Below are 25,165 nucleotides of genomic sequence, written 5' to 3' on the forward strand. Positions count from 1 at the left end.
GAGGATAAAGAAACAGAATGGTAAAATTATAAAGATTATACTTGCAAAAAGTTCACAGAAAAATGTATATTGTGGAAAAACTGCACAGAGTTCAAAAGCTTTCTGGAACAAACTTATTTTCTAACTTCATTTTTCCATGAACTTTTTGATGTATCCTTATAAACATCTTTCGTTTTTCCCACTAAAGCGTACCACAAATTATCTGGTTATGAACATATGTGCTCCCACAGATACAATTATGAACTGTTTATTCTCATGTGGACCTATAGTCTGAAGGGAGATGTTAACTAAGAGTCAAGAATGAGCAGAGCAGACCCAGAGCCTCAGCTAGCACAGGACTCGACGAAGTCAAGAAGCATTCACCTCAATACGGGATTTTCTACCTTCAAGGCATTAGAAAATCCAGAGGGTGGCTGATGTGCCAGGCTGCCTCCCACGGACATCCATGTGTTTCATTGGGCCCTTGCCTGCCAGTCAGAGTCCTGAGGAATGCGTGCCAGTCAGGGTGGCACGGTGGGAAAGGGCACAACCTGCTGTCTGATCTCCTTGGCTGTCGGTTACCACTTAACAGCCAGGGCACCTTGGGCAAGACTGCCTATGAGTTTGTTTCCACATCTATTTGCTGGAGGGTGGTTGCAGAGTCTATCTCAAAAGTTGATACGAGGGCCTGGAGCAGTAGCCCCTAAAGTCGTCGCCTTGCACATGCCAGGATCCCAGTGAACGCCAGTTTGTATCCCAGACACCCTGCTTCCCATCCAGCTCCCTGCTTGTGGCCTGGCAAAGCAGTCAAGGAGGCCCGAAGCCTTGGGATCTGGCACCAGTGTAGGAAGAAGCTTCTGTCTCCTGGCTTCTGGTATTGGATTGGCACAGCTCTGGCAGTTGTGGCCGCTTGGGGAGTGAATCAGCGAATGGAAGATTTTCCTCTCTGTCTCTCTTCCTCTGTGTATATCTGACTTTCCAATAAAAATAAGTCTTTTTTTAAAAAAAGTTGATATGAAATATCCATTATACATGCCCAGCACAAGTTGGCTGCTGGCTGTTGTGTGCCCTACCATCTCTGGGAAATGGGCATGAATTCCAAACTTAAAAAAAAAAAAAAGAGGTAGAAGCAGAAGTAGTTTCTCACGTGCCATGAGAACAGACAAAGGGGAACCTCCTCTTGGCCACACCCTGTGCTTACCATAGGTGAACATGCGAGGCGAGGTCAGTTCAATGTTAGGCAGGGCGCCCAGGTGGTTGAGCACAGCACACCTATAGCCATTTTTCTGGGCATAATCCACAAAGGTTCGGATGTACTGCTTCTCGCTGTGATTGGCAATCCCAGGGCAGATGACCATGGTGACATCATCTGTAGGGTGGAAAAAGACAGTTGTATGTATACAGTAAAAGTGAATTCACAAACTAACACAATTATATTTTGCTGGCTTAGAAAGAAGGGGGAACTAATTTAACATACAACTTCTGACTTTCTCTGCAAAAGAGTATCCTTCATTTTGAGTCTAAATTCTCAATTTCAGTGCTTCTTGAACTATTTATGGTGAAGGACTGGTTTAAAAAATGTACAATCTGTCATTGACAGATATTTTTGAAAAACATCAGAAAATGACTAGAAAACATTTTTCTAGTCATTTTTATTCCTGTATTTAACAATAAAAAAAAAAAAACCCTTTGTCAAATTGCTATACAAGTTTCTAAGCGTTTTTCTGAATTTCTCTTTGTACGACTGGAAAAATAAAAAGTAGTGTTTTCATAGATCTTGTCAACCCTTCAAATTACTTTCAGTTATTTATTCTGCAGACATTTCTGTACTTAGGCAAAACAATACACAATGGGTCTTTTCAGTTTGTGGAAAACACAGACAAGTATGTGCAGTAGGCTGGAATGGTAGAAGACTGAACACATCCTAAATGTCTAGAAATAGGGGCCTGCTTTAGTGAATTATTACAAAGCCAAGTGGTGAAGGAGTGTGTATTCCTTAAAAGTAATGAGAATTTTTATATAAACTAATATGGCAAGCTCTCCAATATATAAAAAGTGGAAAAAAGTTTTAATGATTCTAATTTTCCCTCAAATTAGGATAAAAAGTAAATTACTCAACAAGTAGTAACTACTGGTCCTCGGGAGTATTGACAAGGGCGGTAAACAGTAAGCAAATCTCGAAGTGTCAAGTTCACTCATACCTTTCTTGTACTCCATATTAATGAACAGACTAGGGAAAATATATGCTTGTCTTTCTGGGACTGTTTTATTTCATTAAGCATTAATGGTTTGCAGTTGTATCCCTTTTGTTGTAAATGATGAAATTTCATTCTCTTATACAGCTGAATAGTATTCCACAGTGTATATGTACCACGCTTGCTTTATCCAGTCACCCTCTGCTGGACATCAGGGTTGATTCCATATCTTAGCTGCTGTGAACTAAGCTGCAATTCAAATTCATGCAAAACATGGGGGTGAAATAACTTCGATACGCTGATTTCATTTCATTTCCATATATTCCCAGGTGTAGGATGGCTGGGTCATTTGGCAAATCTATTTTCAGATCTCTGAGGAATCGCCATACTGTCTTCCATAATGGTTGTACTAGCTTACATTGCCATCAACAGTGGATTAGCATACCTTTTCTCACACATCCTTACCAGCCTCGACTGTTTTTGGATTTCTGTATGCTAGCCATTCTAACTGGGATGAGGTGAAACCTTATGCTGTTTTTTATTTACATTTCCCTGCAGGGAGCCTGAACATTTTTCATGTGCCTGTTTGCCATTTGAATTTTATCCCATGAAAAATGCCTGTTCATGTCCTTTGCCCATTTCTTCACTGGAATGTTTTACTGTTGTTGAATTTCTAAAGTTCTTTATAGATTCAGGATATTGTTCCTTTTCAGTTGCATAGTTTGCAAGTATTTCCTTCCATTTCATCAGTTACCTCCTTGTTTTGTTAATGGTGTCCTTTGCAAAGCACAAGATTCTTAGTTTGATACAATACTATTTGGCTATCTTTTCTTTTATCATCTGTGCTTCTGGTTTTTTTTTCTAAAGAGCCGTTGCTCATGTCAATGTCTTACAGAGTTTCCCTAGTAATTTGATGATATCAGGTCATATATTTAAATCCTTGATCTATTTAAAGTTGATTTATGAATAAGCTATAAAGTCTAATTTTCTCCCTAAAAATGTTTCTGTAGTATCTATGTTTCCTAAAATGAGAACTTTTATACTTAAAAAAAATGATGAAAGAAAAAAAGAATTGTTTTTCTTAGAACCTTTCTTGGGGGAAAGTAAATGGGGAAGTCTTGGAAAAAACCCGTAAGTCTATGGAAAATGTAGAATAAATGATGCTTATTTTGGTACAAAAAATGTTTTGAAACCTAGGCACAATTTTTCCCCCTCATGTTATTTCCCATGAACTTTCTGAATACCCGTTGTACTGTCTCTCACAGAATCACTTTTGTCAATCCTGTCAGGCACAAGGTTGCATAAATGAACATAACTAGATGAGGAATCGGTTTTGCCCTTTTTTTTTTTTAAACATTTTACCATAATCCTGGCAGGATGAACAAACTGTTCAAACTAACATTTGTGTTTCAAAGGTAAAAAAAAGAAAAAATAAAGCAAAAACATCAGAAACAAGAGAAAGAACATATTTAGCTGGATATGGTACAGGAATAAATATTTGAAAAAAAAAAGATTTTTAAACGCAAAATGAACTCCTAACCTATTTATTTATCCATTCCTTCCATGACTGTTTCCTGGAAGCTGACTGTTCTGGGGACTCTTCGGATTCTAGCAGATAGATAAACAACTGCACATTCAAATATGGAAAGTGGCTGGCTCCCCGAGGACCTAAGGCAGGAGCGTGGCTCTATTGGGAAGGAAAATCTAGGTAAGCAGGAGAGTCCAGGACTCCCTCCGGGTAAGTGACATCTGAGCTGAGACCTCCTCATTCAGGGAGAAGCCTGCCAGGCCGAGGGAACGTAAAACTTTATCACCAGTTTACTCAGAGGTTCTGGTTTCTTTAAATCACTGAATTAAAATTGGTTCACTAGAATTTACCCATAAATAATCACTGAACTCCTATGGAAAACTAAGGTGCCTTTAAACAACAACAAAAAAGACACATTTTCTTGCAGTAGGAATAGAAGTCAAAAGAATTCTGGAATGTAATTCCACTTCTTCCAAAGTTCTTGTTATGAAGCACTTTATGAATGTTCTTGTACAGGCAGGACAAAACAACCGCAAACTCAAGCAGCAACTGAAATCGAAACTGCTTCTTACAGATCAGTACCCGGACTCCTGTATGATAAATATGATCTTAAAAGGTCCTTTTTTTTGTCCAGGACATCGAAGTAGAGGGTACTGAGAACCTCTGTTAACTATTATTCAACAAGGAAAACCAGCACACACTGCAGAAGCTCAGCAGCCCTGTCAGTGCCATCGGGCTAATGAAGCGCCAGCCTCACAGGGATACGGTGAGTGAGGATTCGAGGAAGTAAGAGCAGATTTACAATACAGACATTAGCTGAGAGCTCGGTCCGGGGGCCTGGACTCCAAGCTCTCACTCATCCCTACACACAGTGTTTGTTAATCACAAGGCGGTCACAAAACTATCTGATGGTTGCCGCAGAGGAGGGCGGAGCTTGCTTCAAACTGGTACGTCTCTCTTACTGGAACCCGGAAAGAGCAGAAATCCAGCAACCCCCAGAGGCAGCGGGTTCACTGCTGTACCAATGACGAACACAAGCCAATATTCCCTGCCTAATAAGGACCGAAGCGACACTCGCTTCAGCTTACATGTCAAGGGCGGTTTAAAACCTCCTGCATGTTTTTTTCCTCGCCTTTCCTGCTCCTCTCTAGCTCCCTTCTCCACGTCTGTCTTTCCGCTACATGGCAAAGAAGGACCTGGGGACGGAGTTTCTTTGGATAAAAGCCATCTGTCTTCTTTTCTATACTCAGCTGATGCGTTCCTTCACGGGTGCTCGGCGAATCTAACACTGTCCAATGATGCTTTCTAAAGAGGTTAGAATAGTGCTGGCAAGCACACGTTGGAGTTAATCCTTGCCAGTTGCCCTGCAGGGTGCATCTCAGCTGACTCCCCAGAAGCCCAGCTGCAAAGGGACAGTTGGTGGCAGGAGCATTCACCAATCGGGGCTCCTGAACTTGCAGTGACCCAGCCGCACATGCTACACTAGCTCACCTCCAACACAGTGCTCAGCCAAGGGCTCAAAGAGATCGAAAGTTGAAGTGGCTCCATCAGACATGGTGATGAACTTGCGGTGCCCGTAGGGGTGTGGCGACCTCACCCTGCCCATCTTTCCATACAAGGCCGTCTGGATGTGTCCACTCTTCCCCCAGATCAATGGTGGAATGTACCTAGGAAAGAAGTAGAGGTTAATTTTCCCTAAATTCCTCAAAAAAATGCTCTGAAAAAAAAAGTTTAAGCAAAAGCCCTTCAACTTCATAAACTTTTGTCCTGACAAATTGTGTATGCTAAGCATAAACATGAGGGTTTTTCTTTCCTTTTTTTTTTTTTTAGTGGTTTTACATTCATGCCAGGATTCACCCCTTTTGCATTAATTAATACATCCTGCATCCAATAAACTTCAGAACTCAACCAGGTCATGCTTACATCTCTATTTCAGATTTTAGATATTAAGTGATTCCACATTGATTTATTTCCACACTACAGAATAGAAAGAAGTACTACACAGTGAATATAGTCTACCTTGACAGGGCTAACCCTGAGCTAACGTATACCAAACGGCACTGTGCGCTTCCTCGAATAAGGCAGGCCACAGCTTTAGTCATCACTGCACTGACCACACCTGCTGTTTTCAGCACAGCAGCAAGGGCTCCGAACTCTTCCAGGAGCCCGAGGGCATGCAGGGAGGAGCTGCTCTGAAACTCCGGGAGAGCATGCCGGAAGGACAGAGCCGGGAAATGCTTATTGGATTAATGAAGGATAAAGGCTTGATAGCTTAAGCAAGACAGGATGCCTCCCAAACAACTGTCCTTTGTGAAAATGTACAGTGGCTCTTGGCCTGGATAGAAAATGCAAAAATCACAAACTAGCCAAAGAAGGTAATTCAAGCCGCAACTGAGAAATGACTGGCTCACAAACACAGAACAAGATGAATGCATTTATTGAAACTATTGGGATTTCTCTCTCATGGCCTTTCACTCAAGCTTGATGGCTGCCAGGAGCTGCATTTTACGTAAATTAGAGCCATAAACTACAATTATAGACATGGCATCAATCTTTCGTCCCTGTATGATTGTATCACAGTGGTGTTTTAATACCAATTTGCCTCCGTCTATCGACTAATTCATCCCCATAACTGCTCCAGAACCAGATGATTTGAGAAATTCTTTTCAAAACTTACTCTGTGTGTGTGTGTGTACTTAGATAAATCTACACAAAGAGAAGTACATCAAGCCAGTTCCCAGACAAGCTTCCTCTTTGGGATTGAGAAAGACAGGACACAAGAGGCCCTAAATGGACAGTGAGTTACAGGGAAAATGGGCTGGAGGATTTTTCTAGTTGCTGTGTCTCTAGCCCTGCATTCTAACTCCACCTCCCCTTACAGGTCAATTCAGTACACCCATTTTCTCATGATGCACCTCAATCTCCTACTTGATGGAGGAGAAGGTGTCACAAAAGCTCCACGTGGAGATGCCATGAAACTTCCCCAGAAAAACCTCACATGCACCAAACCCTGCCCAAGCTCCACCCAGGTCCGTTCAGGCAGCCCTCTCCCATAACTGGCACCAGTGAGCCAGCAACCTTTCCCTGTTGAGCCTTTCTGCGTGCTCTCCTCACACGCAGGCCTTTCTGGAGCTTTCTTGGCAAGCTTTTCTTCACAAGCGTTTGCCCACACTCAAACCTGAAGGTACCCACTTGCTCACTTTAAATAAATCCTGCTCTCATTACTGCAATTTATGCTTCGGGTTTGAAATGTTATCTCATGCAGGGGAATAGAAACTGGGGAACACATTCAATCTCTATATAACAGAGGGGAGAGTATTTTAAAATAGCAGGACCTGAAGCTGCTCGCTGCATTCCACCACAGGTTCAAATACCTACAGAAGCTGTAGCATTTGGAGAACAGACCAAAGCATTTCTAGCAATTAAGTGGATGACGGCAGCCAAGAGAAAGCATGCTTATAAAAACAGTATCAATTGGGGCCTGACATTAGCTTGGTGGCTAAAGACCTTGGCTTGCATGTGACAGGATCCCGTATGGGTGCAGGTTCTAATCCTGGCTGCTCCACTTCCCATCCAGCTCTCTGCTTATGGCCTGGGAAAGCAGTCAAGGACAGTCCAAAGCCTTGGGGCCCTACACCCACGTGGGAGACCCAGAAGATGTTCCTGGCTCCTGGCTTTGGATCGGTTCAGCTCCATCCGTTGCGGCTGCTTGGGGAGTGAATCAACAGATGGAAAATTGTCCTCTTTGTCTCCCTTCCTCTCTGTACACCAGATTTTCCAATAAAAAATAAATCTTAAAAAAAAACCCAACGACCTGGCGGCGTGGCCTGGCAGCTAAAGTCCTCGCCTTGAACGCACCAGGATCCCATATGGGTGCCAGTTCTAATCCTGGCAGCTCCACTTCCCATCCAGCTCCCTGCTTGTGGCCTGGGAAAGCAGTCGAGGACGGCCCAAGGCTTTGGGACCCTGCACCCGCGTGGGAGACCCGGAAGAGGTTCCAGGTTCCCGGCTTCAGATTGGCGTGCACCGGCCCGTTGCAGCTCACTTGGGGAGTGAATCATTGGATGGAAGATCTTCCTCTCTGTCTGTCCTCCTCTCTGTATATCTGACTGTAATAAAATAAATAAATCTTAAAAAAAAAAAAAACCAACAAGACAGTGAATTTTTACAAAAAAAAAGAGAGAGAGAGAGAGAGAGACAGGGACCGGCACTGTGGCATAGTGGATAAAGCCAAAGCCTTGGTGCCAATATCCCATGTGGGTGCTGGAGATCTGGCTACTCCATTTCAAATGCAGCTCTCTGTTAATGTGCCTAGGAGAGCAGTGGAGGATGGCTTAGGTTTTTGGTCCCTTGTATCCATGTGGGAGATCTGGAAGAAGCTCCAGACTCCTGACCTTAGGATGACTCAAGAACTGCTGAGACCATCTGGGGAGTGAACCAGTGGATGGAGGTCAACTCTCTTTCTCTCTGTTTCTTCCTCTCTCTGTATAAATCTGACTTTTTAAAAAAATCTTTAAACATATGAAATGAATAAAATTAAAATTTGGTTAGCCGCAGATTTCACATGTAGTTGCCAGGATGACACATGTGCTCAATCTGAGGTCATACTGAAGTCTTAAAGCTATTCCTGTCATCCACAACAAACAGGTTGTTGGGAAAGCCACTGCTTCTCTGTATACAGGCCTGCCTGGCTTGATCATTCTGGAAGCTCCTTGCAAGCACACTTTTGACACCATTCATTCACCTCCAGGTATATCACTAGGCAGCTGATGCACATTAAGCACTGAAGAGGGCTTGCTGAGATGAAGAGAATACAGACCCAGTTAGTAACTCTTAAAATGACAAACATAGGTTTTAAAAACGAAATGGTTGTGGGTGTTTGTACAGTGGCTGGGATGCCTTATCTCCCATCGGAGTGTCTGAATTCAATGTCCACCTTTGAATCCTGACTCCAGCTTCCTGCTGATGGAGACAGCGATGGCTCAAGTGATTAGGTTCTTGCCAGCCATGCTGGGGTTTTGTCCCAGGATCCTGGCTCCAGCCATCGTGGCACTTGGAGAGTTAACCAGTAGATGGGATCTCTCTTTTTTCTCTCAAAAAATGTACACAAAAAGATTTAAAAGATAATTTGTACCATAATAATGTGAATCCAGCTATTGACATTTGGTACCTAACCCCAGACTCCGACTTGGGTAATTGTGTGTGTATATATTTTAGGAAGTAACCGACTCAGAATTACCTAGGACTGAGATTTCTCAGCTCAACCTAATTTCAGTTGTATATAGGGGAACTATCATATTCTTTAATTTTAGGATAATACCATTGATGAAAATGGATAAAACACTATTTCTAATTTAACTTCATAAAGATACAGTCATCCGGGTTTAAAATTGAATTTTAGTGCTGATTGCTATGTTTTCATTATATGATTTTGGTTATATGATTATCTACAGATCCTCAAGGGGAAAAACATAGAAAGTAAAACAGAATATGTTTCTGGTCACAAGGTTGAGGTCAGGGAGGAAATATGAACTCAAACAACAGAATATTTTAAATTTATACATAAACACTGAGATGCTGTTACAATGGTGCAAAGAGCAATGGGATTTATTCCAATTACCCAAGTGGGAACATGTCTGAAAAAAATCTCTGTCCATCAGGAGCTAGACACCCCTCTCTGTCCACGTAGGCTAGCCTGTGACCTGTTGGGTTGGTGGAATGTGGTAGAAGAATTGTTATGCAGATCCAGACCTGGTTCTTCTTAAAGAGACCTGACAGATTTTGCTTGGTCGCTGGGAGGATGGGGAAGGGCATTGGGCACGAGAGCTATGCACATTTTAAACTTCACAGCCCCTGCCAAAGGCCTTCTAAAAACAATGGATTAGTTTACATGACTACAAATGATGCATAAAAGTGCCTGTCTTCCTCATCCTCATCAATAACTGGTACTATTAACTTTTGACATTCTGGCCACTTTAAGGGTGAAAATGGGCATCCTGATTCATATTGTGTTTCTTAGGGATGAGCCAATCTACAGCTAAAAAAAAATGTTCCTGGTTTGAATTGTATTTCCCCAACTCATGCACGTATTAGTCATTTGTATTTTGTGTGAATTGCCCGTTTACACTGTTGTCTATTTTTATTACATCTTGTTTTTCCTTTTAAGTATTACTTTCATTACTCTTAACATTAAGCCATTATTGTGTTATAAATGCTTTATTCCAGTCTACTGCATATTTTAACTTGGTTTTATCTTGCATAATATATCTGTGATTAAATCTGATAGTTTTAAAAATTCAAACTTTGTGTTTTGTAGCATGTTTTTAAAAAGAGCTATTCTAACACCCAATTATAAATATATTTCTCAGTGTTTCCTTTTATTACTTTCATAGTTTTTTTTTAAAAAAGATTTGCTTATTTTTATTTGGGAAGCAGAAATAGAGAAAGAGAAAAACTGTAGTTATGGTCGTAATATATGCAACAGACAAGAAAGTGATCACTGATCGATTTCAAGTTTGTAGGAAAAGTTAAATAAAAAACCTAATGAAGATAAAATTTAATGTGTTGTACTTAAAAAAAAAAAAGTCATGGAACTGAATAGTCAGTAGAATTTGTTCCAGAAAATATTTTCTTAAAGGAAACCTTTGATGTCAGCATAACTCTAATGAAAATATTTGTATTCAAAATACCCTTAGATTCAGCCGCTGCGGAGTCTGGTCTCACTCAGCGGGAGTGTAAATGAATGGAAACCGATTTGTGCTTCCTTCCGGTATGTTCCTCTTTCCCAGCCTAACCTGAGGCAAGAGACTTGGGACCAGCAAGGGAGAACATAGGAACCAGCACGTAAGGAACTGGGCTGGGGAGCTGATCCCAAACGCAGCTAGAGAGGCGAAGGCTGGGCAGGCCATTGGCTGGGGAGCTCTGTGGGGATCGACCAATAAGTCTTGTTTCTCCTGCATAACATGGAGACAATAAGCCTCACAATTTCATAAAGAGAAGAGGGATAGGAAGAAACAATCGCCATGCTTTACTTATCTGCGAGAATGACATACATGCCAAGACAAGTGCCACTGGAATCTGACTATCGAAAAGAAATGACATCATCTGGCATGAAAGCAGGAATCTCTCCCTTGGTGACTTAAAACACACCAAGGGAGTTTCCCCAGTAAACAGAGCTTCTTAGCTAAGGAAGTCAGCAAAGTTCAAGATACTAATTGTGGCTCTAGTGCCAGGAATTCATTCATCTTTTTTTCTGAACCCAGAACATGATAAATAAAACTAGTATTTAGCTACAGCATTTCAAGAGTTTTCGAAGTCCTTTTAGTATATGACCTCATTTGTCTCTGATAACACATTGGCAAGAACTGCTACCCTTGTTTTACTGTGGGGACCCTAAAACCATGGTTAAATGGCATGGGCATGGTCATATACTTGTAATTACCATCAGAATTAAGATTGCAACTGAGGCCTTCAACGCTGTGTTCCAGGCTTATTTGATGGACAGAATAGACATGAGAGGGCCCGGCGGCTTGGCCTAGCGGCTGAAGTCCTCGCCTTGAACACCCCGGGATCCCATATGGGCGCCGGTTCTAATCCCGGCAGCTCCACTTCCCATCCAGCTCCCTGCTTGTGGCCTGGGAAAGCAGCTGAAGACAGCCCAATGCATTGGGACCCTGCACCCGCGTGGGAGACCCGGAAGAGGTTCCAGGTTCCCGGCTTCGGATCGGCGCGCACCGGCCGCTGCGGCTCACTTGGGGAGTGAATCATCGGACGGAGGATCTTCTTCTCTGTCTCTCCTCCTCTCTGTATATCTGACTTTCCAATAAAAATAAATAAATCTTTTTTAAAAAAAAGAATAGACATGAGAACAAATAAATGCTTTCATTCCAGAGATTCCCATAATTTTACTAGTCATTTAAAAAAAAAGTTAGTTCTTTAAAAGCAATGCAAATGTAGTTTAACACATCTTAAATAGCTGACAGCCAGGCTCTCGCTTCAAAAATCTACACAACAGCACGATGCATTTCTTGGCGTTGGCCATTTCTAAACCTATTACCTACACCAGGGTGATTTTCAGCAACATGGGGGTCCTGGGTAGCCATTCCTGATGTGTCTGCTTCTGGAGAAGTTGGTGAATGAGGGCTTCAAGCCAGAGGCCAGCAATAAACATGGGATGAATAAACATGGATCAGAGGGAAATCAGACAGGACTAATTTCCTTTTCCCATTTTAACTTCAGTTCTATTCTTCTTGGGGTCATTCTGCTTTTACGGTTGGGTCATGTCTCATCCATGGCTTGGTCTTCATCACTAGAAGATAATCAAGCTACGCCCTCAACACAATCACGCTGTGCCCTCAGTGTAATCAAGAACATCTCTCAGAAAGGAACACACTGTCTCTTGCTGAGTGGAGCCTTGGGCAGTTTTCTCCCAGCCTAGGCAGCTGTGGAGATGGGCAGCAGCTAAGCGACAGATGGCTTTGGTGGCTTGAGGCCATGTTGTGAAATAACAAAAAGTGGAAAATACAACAACATGTCTCTAAATACAAAGACACAATAAGATGCTCATTGTTGCAGAAGAAGCATAAAGGTCCTTGTGCTGCCCGGGACACAAGGTTCCCAATTCACACACCTGGGGCTTGTGCTTTTCTGAGTAGACAGCAGCAAGATCAGCATGAATAAATCTATATATATGGAGCTGAATGTGTCTAAGTTAAACACAATGCAGACTCATTAAGTACCAGGAAGCATATGAAGGTAATACTTAAATATTCCAATGTTTTTAAAAAAGGAGTTCACCTTTAATTTACCCCTTGGCTAAATGCAAAGGCACTGGAAAAAAGGCTCCCAGCCCTGAGTGATCTCTGCAGGATATTTTTAAAATATATTTATTTTTAGTGGAAATTCAGATTTATAAAGAGAAGGAGAGACAGAGAAAAATCTTTCATCTGCTGGTTCATTCCCCAAGTGGCTGCAATGGCTGAAATCGAGCCCATCCGCAATCAGGAGCCAGAAGCTTCTTCTGGATCCCCCACAAGGGTGCAGGGTGCAGGGTCCCAAGGCTTTGGGCTGTTCTCAACTGCTTTCCCAGGCTACAAGCAGGAAGCTGGATGGGAAGCAGGGCCATCGGGATTAGAAGTAGCACCCATCTGGGATCCCAGTGGATGTAAGGCAAGGACTTCAACAATCCAGGCTACTGTTCAAGGCCCTTCTGCAGGATTCCGTCAGGCGCCCGGGGTCCCCTGGGATCCCTGGATATCCCTGGATATGCACCTGGAACTAATCCTCAAGTTTATGTAAAAGGTTAGATGAGTGGTTATCTTCTTGAGGGTCAGCAACGCAGCTCTTCAAGCCCAGCTTGAGCCATTGGTGAGCGCAGCTCCTGAGTCTATAGGCCCTGACTGTTCCCCACACAGGCTGCTCAAGTCTGCATCATGGCTCTGCCACCTTATACTCCACCACTTAGACCCCCCTGGCCTTTCACAAAGCCCACGTTTTGGCAACTGAGACAAAATGCAGAAGAGTTCTCATAGCTTTCTTCAGTTTCTAGAGAAAATGTCCACCTCAACAGACCCTCCACCCTGCTCAAAGCATTCCTATAGATAAGAAAAACAAATCTCCATCTCAGGGAAAATACTTGTTCATGGAGGAGAAAGGTTTTGAGATCAATATGGATGGAGAATGCCTAACGTAGATGATGCTGTCAGCATTGGGGACGAAACCAATGACACTGTCAGGACTGAGCCAGCAGCAAGTAGGTGTTCTTTCGATTCTTACACACTTGTTTAATAAAATTCAACAAATGTGGTATTAGGGCCCAACACAATGGTTTAAATGCCTAATCCTCCACCTCTAAGTGCTGGGATCCCATTTGTGTGCCGATTTGTTACCCAGTGGCTCCACTTCCCATCCAGTTCCCTGTTTGTGGCCTGGGAGGGCAGTCAAGGACGGCCCAATGCCTTGGGATCCTGCACCTGCATGGGAGACCCAGAAGAAGCTCTTGGCTCCTGGCTTTGGATTCACTCAGCTCCAGCTGCTGCGGCTGCTTGGGGAGTGAATCATCGTACAGAAGATCTTCCTCTGTGTAAATCTGACTTTCCAACAAAAATAAATAAATCTTATAAAAAAATCAGAGTGAGTATCTCCCCAAAGATGATAACCAGGAGAGTGATGACGACGAGAGCAAGAAAGGATGGAGGGGTTTCTGGAAAACAGATATGGTGTCTGACTGAAGAAGCATTGCTAACTCTTCTTTGCTGGGTTAGGATAGCTATGGGGTGAAAATCAGCAATGAAGCCAACACTGGGAGTGATGACTTGTAACAGCTTCAGAAACCGGAGAACTGACCTTGTGTGCATGTGTGTGCATGTGTGTGTGCATGGTGAGAGAAAGATGCGAAGGGCTGGTCCCCTGAGGATTTAGGGCAATGTTCCTACCACAGACCTGCTTCTGTTCTGTTTGTAGCCTCTCCCCTTCACTCAGTCTGGTTGACTTGAAGCTAGCAGATGAACAGAAGTTGTTGGGAGTCCATCCCACTGGCCTCTCCCTTTTCCTACACGACAGTGTCCCCTTTCCCCTATCAAGCCTCTTCTTTGCACAAAGTCCACATGTGGAGGCGGGCTCTGCACACACACACCACACCAGTCCTGCTGTGGGGTGGGGAGGGGCGAGCTGAGACAGGGAAAAGATTTCATCATTAGCTTCAAGAACAAACAGCTTGGGTCTTTTATCTCAAAATGGCAGTGGCATACTCAGCTCTCCAGACATCATTAATAGGCTCATCAGAAATATGCTTTGAACACAGCATTTTCCCCACTGGAGGCAAATGCTCCTGCGCAGCTGCCACACATTATGTCCTCGTTGTTGCCGGGTGTTCTATTCCGGAATTGCACGATTTTGCATAGGAAAATTCCAGCACAAAGATGTTTCATTTCTACCCGAAATGACCAATAGAGACCCGAGGAAACAAGGGAAGTCATCTTCTGTGCCTGCAACTGGTTTCTAAACATGGGACAGAGGCCAGTGAGCTAAACAGGCACTTCTGTGACCCCCATGTCACAATGTGCAAGTCATAAAACACAAATGTTAAGCAGAATAGGCCCATGAGTTTTAAAGCCACTCTTTTTTGCTCTAAGCTCAAAGAAAACTCTTGGATTTATATTCACATATCAAATGCATACAGTTCCAAAAGCAGCAGTTAGAATCAGCCATGCCACCCTCCCACACATGGATATACATGCAGTCTCCCCTCACATAAAACTGGACCAGACTTTCACAATATACTTAGGTATGGTTATCATTTATTAGTAAATTTCAGAGCTCTACCATGCCATCCATTAGAAACCAATTCTGGGTCTGGCATCATGGATCAATCACTAAATCCTTGCCTTGCAAGTGCCGGGATCCCATATGGGTGCTAGTTCATGTCCTGGCTGTTCCATTTCATCTAGCTCCCTGCTTGTGGCCTGGGAAAGCAGTAGAGCATGGCTCAAGGTCTTGGGATCCCACAAGGAGCTAGCTCCTAGCTCCTGACTTTGGACTGGCTCAGCTCTGGCCATTGCAGCCATTTGAGGAGTCAACCGATGGATGGCAGGTCTTTCTGTCTCTCCTTCTCTCTGTGGGTCTGATCTGCCTTTCTAGTGAAAATAAATAAAACTTAAAGAGAGAAAACCAGTCTTGCAAGCAGCCAGCTGATGTCAGTTGCTTAATTATAGAATGTAGTGAAACTCTGGAGCTAGGCTATCTAAGTGCTAAATGCACAGCTCCAGTAAACACAGATTTGATAAAACTACCTGCACTGACCACACAGGTCACTTCACTTTGTCTCGCTTGGTACCTCTCTTCTGTCTGGAGAACTGGCACCTAGCTGTCAACGAAGTGTTCTCTGTATAACTCAGAACTGCCTTTTGGTTGCCTCCCAGCCACAGAGCACTTCAGTTGTGCCAGAAATCTGGGAAGGGAGGGGAGTTACGTGCTGGAAAGTCCCATCATATTTACCACTGTTCTCTAACGGGACAAACTGGAATATTTACATGGAAAGTTTTCGATTATTTAAAAGAAATGCCCTTGTAAGAACACTTTAATGAATAGAAGATTATAAAAATTAAAATGTTGCCCCTAAAGGTTAGTAGTTGATACCACATACCATGAACCTTACAATCTGCCAATGGTATATCTTCAGACTATCATCAAAACAGAAACAACTGAAAATATATCTACAATGTATTCCAGAAACACAGAGGGAAAATATGAGGTATTTCAATAAATGCAGAAAATACTGTTGTGGTATACAACAGACATATGCAACCTTGGCATCCCATATGGGAATGCTCGTTCAAGTACTGGCTGTTCTGTCCTTGATCCAGCTTCCTGCTAAAGTGCTGGTGAGGACAGTGGAACCTCGGCTTTTGGCTCCAAGTTCAGGCCCATCCCAGTCACCACTGTGGCCAGAGGATGGAAGCTCTCTCGCTCTCTCTGTCTCTCCAGCTTTTTCTCTCATTCTTCTTTTCCAACAACTAAATCTTTAAGGAAAATGATGTTAGGTGATTTGATACCAGCACAAATTCCAGAAGGATCAAATATTTCAAAATAAAGATGAAACCATATAAGTGCTAGCAGAAACTACAGAATTAAAAAGAAAAGAAAAGAAAGCTAAGTCAGTAAAGAAGACCTTTCTAAGGAAAAACAGAAATCCCAGAAGCCACAAAAAACACAAGTAAAAAATCTGACTTTGTAAATATTGAGAAAAGTCTGCACGGCAAACGTCACTGTGGGAAAAACTCAAAAGAGAAAAGACAAACTGAGAACAAATATTTGCAATTCATAAAACAAAGGGCTAATTTCCTGAGCACACAAAGAGCTTTTTTTAGTCACCAGGAAAAAAGACCACAGATCACAAGAAAAATAACCAGAGGTTACCAATAGATGGCTAACAGAAAAGGAAATAAAATGGGTTCTTACATGTATAAAGAGATGTACAGATTCTTCCATCAAAAAAATTACAATTAAAATCAGTGTTTGACCTAACGGGTTGGCAAATATCAAAAGGTAGGAGAATTTCTTACGTTGACAAAACTGTAGGTAAGCAGCCCTCTCTACAGGGCTAGAGATGTGGGAGAGAGGTAGGTGTGAGGGCAACAGCTAACAAATGTTCCATGCACATCTCTGACCTAGCAATTCCACCTCAAGAACTGACAATGTGCTTCACAACGTACATACAAAATGATGCATTGTGGTATTATGAAAGCAAAAGATTACAAATAAGTGAGGCTTAATGAAGACTGATTAAACAGATTCTCTGGGGTTATGGAACACCAAACAACCATGGCATAAATAGAGGAAGTTCTTTCCGTACTCATATGATGTTACACAAGAAAAGATGAAAGGATGGATGTAAGATCCTCCTGACAGGCAAGGCCACACTGAAGGAAGGGACGAGGTCATAGACTTCAGTGGCTGATGAGAGGACCACTGGGGAATGCCGGTGGAAGGGAGCGATGCAGCTGCCCTGGAACTGTCAACAAGAGGAAGGTAGCTCCGAGTGGCGGATAGGAGCCACAGTGGATGGCGGGTGCAAGGGCAGCCTTTCCCTATGGCGTGTGAACACTGAAAAGCATTTCCTCAAATAGTTAATAACTCCGACCTTGGCAAAAGTCGGAGCAGCTGAGGCCCTAGACTTCATTACTGCCCACGGGAAAGAACACTTCAAAACAAAGCTTGTCGTTCTGTACAAAGGACAAACATCAAGGCCAATGGCTGATGTCACTGCTTAGCATCAAGAATGAAGTACAAGTGTTTTTTGCAGGTATGAAGGATGAAATGCATATTCAGAGTTCTCTGAAATACATATAAATTTGAAGCAGCTACAAGAGATAAAGATTTCAAAAACCTTCATATCTTTTCCACTTTCACAAAACTTTTTTTGGCTCCTTTTAACCTGTATCTATTTGAAAACAGTATTTACAGTTATAATAATGATACATAGATATGACTTTACTTTTTGCTTTTTTTTAGCTTCTCCTCTATTTTCACAGATAATTATTAAACTATGGATGTCTGCGTAAGAATCTGTTTACTAGCCAACTAGTTAAAGGAGCCAACTTTATCCAATGCTTTCTATGGACAAGTTACGTGAGCTAACTTACCCTTTAGAACAACTCTTCTATAGGGAAGCTCCAGTCCCTTACAGACCAGCAAAGTGAGACAAAGGGCTACTAGATAGTGTGCGTGAACTCCCTGTTTGTCTGACCCTATGGCCCACATTCTTTCCCCAGCATTATACTGTTGTGTGCTCCAACAAGGGAAGTCTCTGTTCTCACTGTTTATTACAGTATTAACTATATTGGTAGGATAAGCTCACTGTTTTCAACTTAAAAAGTCAAACAAAATGCTTCATCCTTCTCTACTTCTGATCCCTGTTTCTGAGAGACAAGCTTTTTTCAGCTCTCTTAGTTGTCCCCTCTATTCCTGTGGCAGCCTTCCTGGAAATGGTACACTCATCCCACTGGCTCTTCAATATCATCTATTCAACTTCCCACCATGGACAGTGCTAATTCTTTTTTTTTTTTTAATTGAAAGGCAGATATACAGAGAGAAGAGACAGAGAGGAAGATCTTCCGTATAATGGTTCACTCCCCAAGTGGCCGCAATGGTTGGAGCTGAGCTAATCTGAAGCCAGGAGCCAGGAACTTCTTCTGGGTCTCCTACTCAGGTGCAGGATCCTAAGGCTTTGGGCTGTCCCCAACTGCTTTCCCAGGCCAAAGCAGAGCTGGATGGGAAGTGAGGCTGCTAGGATTAGAACCGGCACCCATATGGGATACCGGTGTATTCAAGGTGAGGATTTTAGCCACTAGGCTATAGCACTGGGCCCAGTTAACTCTTACCTCTTCCCTCAAATATGTGCTTTCTCCTTTCTCACTGTTTCCAACACTGTTCCAGCAAGATTTTTGCTTAAATTCATATTCAATGTTTATAAAATTGTATTTACAGATTTGTCAAAACTACAATCAAGTACTATGGTTAGTCCTCTGTATCCATGGCTGTTTCATCTGTATATTCAACTGTCTATATTGAACAGATTTTCTCTTACAATTATGCCCTAAATAAAATAACAACTATTCACATAACATTTATAGTGTTAGGTATTCTAAGTAGTCTAGAGATGCTTTAAAGTATACAGGAGAGGAATGGGCATTGTGCTTATTGGTTAAGATGCCCACATCCTCTATGGGAAGTGCTGGGTTTGATTCCAGCTCCTGCTCTTGACTGCAGCTTCTGACCACGTAGACTCCGGGAAGCAGCAGGCAATGAATGGCCCATGTCAATGCGTTCGTGTCGCCACATGGCAGACCTGGATTTCATTTCCAGCTTTGGCTCCAGGCCAGCTGTGGGCATCTGGGGAGTGAGCAAGCAGAAGAGAACCATCTTTTCTGTCTCTCTGCCTTTCAAATAAAATAAATTTGAAAATAAAGCCTACAGGACAGCAGAAGTGACATGCAGGAACTATGCCATTTCGTAAGAGGCTTGGTGCTTCTGAAACCTGGAACCAATCCCCTCAGGTTACCACTTTCATCATCCCCTCACTTGCTAAGTGTTCTACTTGCTGATGCCTGATTTATTTCTAAACTCTACAGGGTCTGTGTGTCTCTGGAGATGCGGGCCTAGGCTATCACCAGGTGCTTTCCTGGACACTCGCTGGGGAGTGAGTGCCTGTGTCTGCCCTGCCTGCAAGGGCTTCTTCCCCGACACCTGCCCCTGCCGGCTCGCCCTCAGGATGCCGTCTCCCTTGCTTGCTTCTTTATTTAGGCTTCTACCAGCTTCCTGAGCCAAAGTGAACTACGAAAAAAAATCAGTTTTGAGACTAACACTCTATTTTGAAAATGTATTTTACCCTCACATTGGGTAGGGTTTAGTTGGTATAGGATTCCATGTTAGAAACCATTTGGGCAGGGGGTTGGAAGTCTTCCTCCACTGTCCCGGCTCTGCTTCCGGTCTGTTGCTGAGATCCAGTGCAGTTCTGACACCTGATCCTCACTCTCGTTTTATTATCAGTCTTCCTTAGGTCTTCATCCCCTGGATTAACTTCAATCTGGAATGCTGACTCCCGCGGCACAGGACCATGCTTTGATGACCTCTTCCCCTCCACTCTCTCTAGACTCTTCCTTTACGTGCTATTGTTTGGATGTTGGATTTCGTGGACTGAACTTCAATTTTTCTCTTCCACATTCCACTCACCATCTCTGTCTTTTTATTATGTTCTGTGGAAGAGGGGTTCAATTTCATCTTCTAGTCCCTCAGTTAATCACTATTCCTACTCCAAAGCTCTTCCCTTTTCTCTGAATGTCCCAAGTTCACAGTAATGGATACAGATCTTAACCAGGAAAACACACATCGCAGGTTTTCTTAAGTACACTTAAGTTCATTTCATCCTGTTTTGCTTACTTCCTCTCTTCTGCTGTCTTGGCCTCTCATGTTCAAGGTTTTCCTTAGATTCTGGGGCATCTGCAGGTAGAGAAGCTAAAAAGATGATGCAGTGCAGTCTAAATGTGCAGCAGGGTCTGTCAACCTAGGGGCTTCTAGCCACCCTGTTAGAGGACCCCTAATGAGCAGTGTCTCTGGGACTTTTCTCTCAGGTGGTCAGTTTCCTTACAGGGGAAATTATCCCATTTCCCTGGGAGTCTGGTCATTGGAGGGATCTTTCAAATATTGTCCCTGTGGCCTGGGTCTCCACTGCCCAATCCTCAAATCTCCAACCTTAAACAGCAGTCTCCTGCCAAGGTCAGGCAGGGCAGGCACCCAGGAGAGAGGGGAGGAGACTGGGGAACTTTCCACCGATCCTCAGTTTACAGATGTACTCGACCCCCAACCTGAAAGGTATTCATTGCTTCTAATTTCTCAGCCTGATTTTGGTGGGACTTCCCTACTGCAGAATTGAGTTTTGCCTTTCTCCGGTCTTCTCAGCTTCCACTTTCCCATCTGTCTTCCACTCATTAGCTCACATCTCATTCCTGACCTTTTTAATAACTGGTACCTTTTTGGCAGGACTGGCGCCATGGTTCAATTGGCTAACCCTCCATCTCTACATGCGAGGATCCCATATGGGTACTGATTTATGTGCTGGCTGCTCCACTTCTCATCCAATTCCCTGCTTGTGGCCTGGGAAAGCATGGAGGATGGCCCACAGTTTTGGGACCCTGCACCCGCATGAGAGACCTGGTGGAGACTCAGGTTCCTGGCTCATGGCTTCAGATCAGCTTAGCTCTGCCCAGTGTGGCTATTAGGGGAGTGAACCAGCAGATGGAAGATGTTTCTCTCTGTTTCTCCTTCTCTCTGTGAAAGCTACCTTTCCAATAAAAATAAATAAATAAATAAAAATAGCTTGTGCCTTTTTATCCTTTGTTATCATTTTAGTAAAGATTCAGGAAGGAGTGAAAATAAATGTATGTTCAACCTGCCATTTTTTTTAATCATGACTTTTGGCTTATCTTTGAAAAATTATTTCTTTGAGCTAAACTTACGGTTGTGAGATCAGTATTTTTATACCTTTACTTTTAATTTTTACCTTCACTTAACATTTATTAGACATCTACAGCATACTGGACACTTTACTGGGTGGGTAGTGATGGCACATGGAAAGGGAGAAGAACAGTGATCATGATCTTAGAGGTCAGGGTCAAAGGTCACTATAACATCTCTGAGACTTTGGACAAATCTCTTCTGTTGAGCTTAATTTTCCCACTTGTTAAAAATTGGATGAGAAATAAAACCCATCTTGTAGGGTTATGAAAATTTAAAAAAACTGTTCTGGGGGGCCGGTGCAATGGCTCAACTGCTTAATCCTCCACCTCTAAGCATTGGTGTCCCATATGGGCACCACCTTGTGTCCCGGCTGCTCCACTTCTCATCCAGCTTTCTGCTTGTGGCCTGGAAAAGCAGCAGAAGGTCCAAGTCCTTGGGATCCTGCACCCACGAGGTGCAGACCTCCTGGAAGAAGCTCCTTGGTCCTGGCTTCGGATTGGCTCAGCTATGGCAACTGCAACTAGCAGTGGATGGAAGATCTTTCTGTCTCTCGTTCTCTTTATAGATCTGCCTTTCCAACGGATTTAAACAAAATCTTAAAAAAAAAAAAAAAAAAACTGCTGTGGAATCACTAAACTCAGTAGCCAGTGGACAGCAAGCACTAAAAAAAGTATGTGCTATTTTTGTAGCTGTGAATACTAAGCTACTTCACAACTTCGAAAAGACTAACAAATACTTCTAAGGCAAATGAACGTAAATTTTATTGCAGAATTCCTAGATGCTTTAAGACGGCACAGAGAAGATTGTGCCCAGTGAGGCTTCCTTGAAGGTGGGTACGTATGTTCTTGCTCAGGCAGCAGCAAACAGGTAGTATCAGGAAACGTGCTGTGTGGGAAGGAAGGCTTAGAGGCCGAGGCTGGACTGTCCCAGAGGCAGTGAGGAACCACTGTGCTTTACCTCATGAGAATGCTGTGATAAGATTTGTGCTTTAGAAATCTAGCTTGATGGCTTATAAGATGGATTACAAGAGGAAGAGGTGAAGTTACTGTGTCATTCCCACCCAAAACCAACCATGTCCTAAAGACAGGAAGACTGAGGGAGGTTCAACCAATGGGAGCCATCTGTGGCTGTCATTGTTCTCCCAACTTCTGGACACACAGGTAAGTGTATTTTTGAAGGGAGGCATGGCCATGAGCCCTATTATATATAACCAGTGGAACGGAAAAGGACTGGTACCGCTTTGGGGCAGCAGCCTTTTAGAGCCAGCTTGTGAGGTATCCCAGTCCTTTCCACCTTGCTGGTGATCACGAAGTCACATTTGGAGCTGACACTTTTGTCAGAGGCCCTAGGGGGACTACAATCAGCAGAGTGCTCCTGTGGACTGAAGCAAGAATGAGAAATCCGTTGTTGAGGTTTTGAGATGCTGGGACATGCGGGAGTAATCAGTTACCACAGCATATGTAGCCTACCTTGACTAACACAGGGTTAAATTTAATATTGTGGTGCTTATATGGTCAGATATTCCTTTGAGTGTCAAAACTTCCTCTTAGGGCCCGCATTGTGGCACGGTGTGTAGAGCCATTGTCTGCTATGCTGGCACCCCATCTGGGTGCCAGTTGGTGTCCCAGCTGCTCTACTTCCCATCCAGCTTCCTGCTCACAGACTGGGACAACAGAAGAAGATGGCTCAAGTGTTTGGGCCCCTGCATTCATATAAGAGACCAGCAAGAAGCCCCTGGTTGCCTCCTTCAGCTTGGCACAGCCTTGCAGAGTAAATCAGTGGATGGCAGCTCTCTCTCTTCTCCTCTCATCTGTGTCTAACTCTGCCTTTCTAAATAAATAAATCTTTAAAAATGTTTGCTTTTAAATGTTTCACTGTTACCAGGGATGAATATAATGTGGTGTCTACTACTCATATTTCTCCCCGAGGAGCTTATCTAGGCAAATCCTTTACTCACCCGTCCACTGAGGTCTTGCTAATATTCAAATATTCTCACATGAAATTTGTGTACATTACACCCTTTGTCCTTTGTCCAACTGGCCTGACAGTACTAATGTAACTTAGAGGCTTTGCTGACTAAACTGACACATGCTATATATCCTACAAACAGTTTCACACAGTTTATTCCCCCTCCTATGAGGACATGAAACACAGCATTTTTTTGTTTCCCAAGTGAGGAAATACATATTCCCCAAGGTGAAGTCACCAGGCTGTGTCAGTCCCAGGAGCTCTAGATAGATCCCGGTGCCACCACTAGGTAAGTTTTATTTTTACTTTCTAATTATTTCTTTATTTTGAAAAAATCAGAGTTACAGCACAGGAGAGGGAAAGTGGAGACAGAGAAGTTTACTTCCCAGACGGTCACAATGGCTGGCACTGGGTCAGGCAGAAGCCAGGAGTCGGGAGCCTCTTCCAGGTCTTCCACGTGGGTGGCAGGGGCCCAAGCACCAAGGCCACTTTATGCTGCTTTATCCAGGCCACTAGCAAGGAGCTGGATTGGAAGTGGAACAGCATGGACATGAACTAGTGCCCATATGGCATGCCAGCACTGCAGGCACTGGCTTTAATTGCTAGACCACAGAAATCCCTGGCTAATTTTAACCTCTGCACTAATCTTCTCACTCTTGGGGGACACCATCATTTAATTTGGTTTTCTCATTTCCTACTTTTTTCTCAAATCTTTCCCTAGTTAATGTCTTCTCAGTTCTGTTTTTAAATGAAACTGTTGGATATAACTTGACAATAGAATGCTAGACTGCCTGCTATTGTCTGTACCTACAATGTGAAGATGCACTTAAATAGTAGAATGATGGACTTATGACTGTTTATGAAGGATTATACTGTTGTAATAATATGGGGGAAAATCAGTGGGGGAAGGGAATTTGGGGAGAGGGTAAGGGAAATCCCAGCAGCCTATGGAATTGTACCATAAAATTTTAAATAAAATAGAAGCGGGGGGAAAAAGTATAAAAAAAACCTGAGGGGAGGAAAGAAAGAAAGAAAAAGGACACAGAGACATACAAACACTCAGAGAAGAGAGACAATACCCTATCTAGGTCTTCCACAGGGGTGTCAGAAACCCAACCACTTAAGCTATTAATTGCCTCCCACTGGCAGCATCCCATTTCTGCACTGGCAGGAAGCTGGAGTCAGGAGTCACATCTGGGCACCGAACAAGGGACTCTGATCTGGGACACCACCTCCTAACCAGTGGTTAAATGGCTAGGCTAACCACTCCCAAACCAAGTTACTTCTCAATTTTTATTAACTGACTGTACCTTACAACTTGAAAACACAGCCTCAAAAATCCCTCATTCTTTGTCACTAAGATTGAAAGTACTCGCTGTCTTCTCCTGGTTTTTGGTGGCTCTCACAGCCCTGGGGGCCCCTTGTGCTCTCCAACCTTCCTCAGCCCCTATTTCAGGCTCAATGGTGGGATTTTCCACTGTGTGAAACCACAATCTGCCCTGGCTACCTGCCCTCATTGTCTGTTATTCCCTTACACCTTCAAGCTTCCCCTACCTCTAGCAGATCTCAAATCCCATGTTTGGCCTTGAGCTCACACCTAGGTTCTGTTGCACCTGCCCATGCATATATCCACAGACCAAACTCACACTAAACTTTCCCAGAGAAAGCAGCCTCCTCCTTTGGCTTTTCTATCTCTTTCAATGATTGTATTCTTATCTCAACTTGTAGATAACCCTGACATTATCTGTGACTCAGTCTTTCCCTTCCATGCCAAAGGCCATCCCATTAATTACCAATCCCACTGATTTTACCCTTAAAAGCCTGCATCCTTCTTTCCTATCACCATTAGGACCCAAACAGATGATGTCCAAACTCCTCCTGTCTAAGATTTATATGTCTACATGATGTGACCTCTTCTTCCTCCCCTACATAACTGAGACGCGCTGGCCTGGTTAGCGTCTGACATCCCAGGTTATGGCAG

The 25,165-nt window shown here is 43.2% G+C and overlaps 1 protein-coding gene across 1 annotated transcript in view; it reads right to left on the bottom strand.

Annotated features, from left to right (window-relative positions):
• ABHD2 (abhydrolase domain containing 2, acylglycerol lipase) overlaps positions 1-25,165 on the bottom strand; it is a 101,850-nt gene that overhangs the window by 35,044 nt on the left and 41,641 nt on the right. Inside the window, exons 4-5 of the mRNA XM_058665602.1 lie at positions 5,194-5,369; positions 1,181-1,348 (exon numbers count right to left, since the gene is read on the bottom strand). Coding sequence (XP_058521585.1) covers positions 1,181-1,348; positions 5,194-5,369 — 344 coding nt within the window. The remainder of the gene's footprint in view (positions 1-1,180; positions 1,349-5,193; positions 5,370-25,165) is intronic.

Source organism: Ochotona princeps, chromosome 6 (genome assembly GCF_030435755.1).
Source record: "Ochotona princeps isolate mOchPri1 chromosome 6, mOchPri1.hap1, whole genome shotgun sequence".
NCBI lineage: Eukaryota > Metazoa > Chordata > Mammalia > Lagomorpha > Ochotonidae > Ochotona > Ochotona princeps.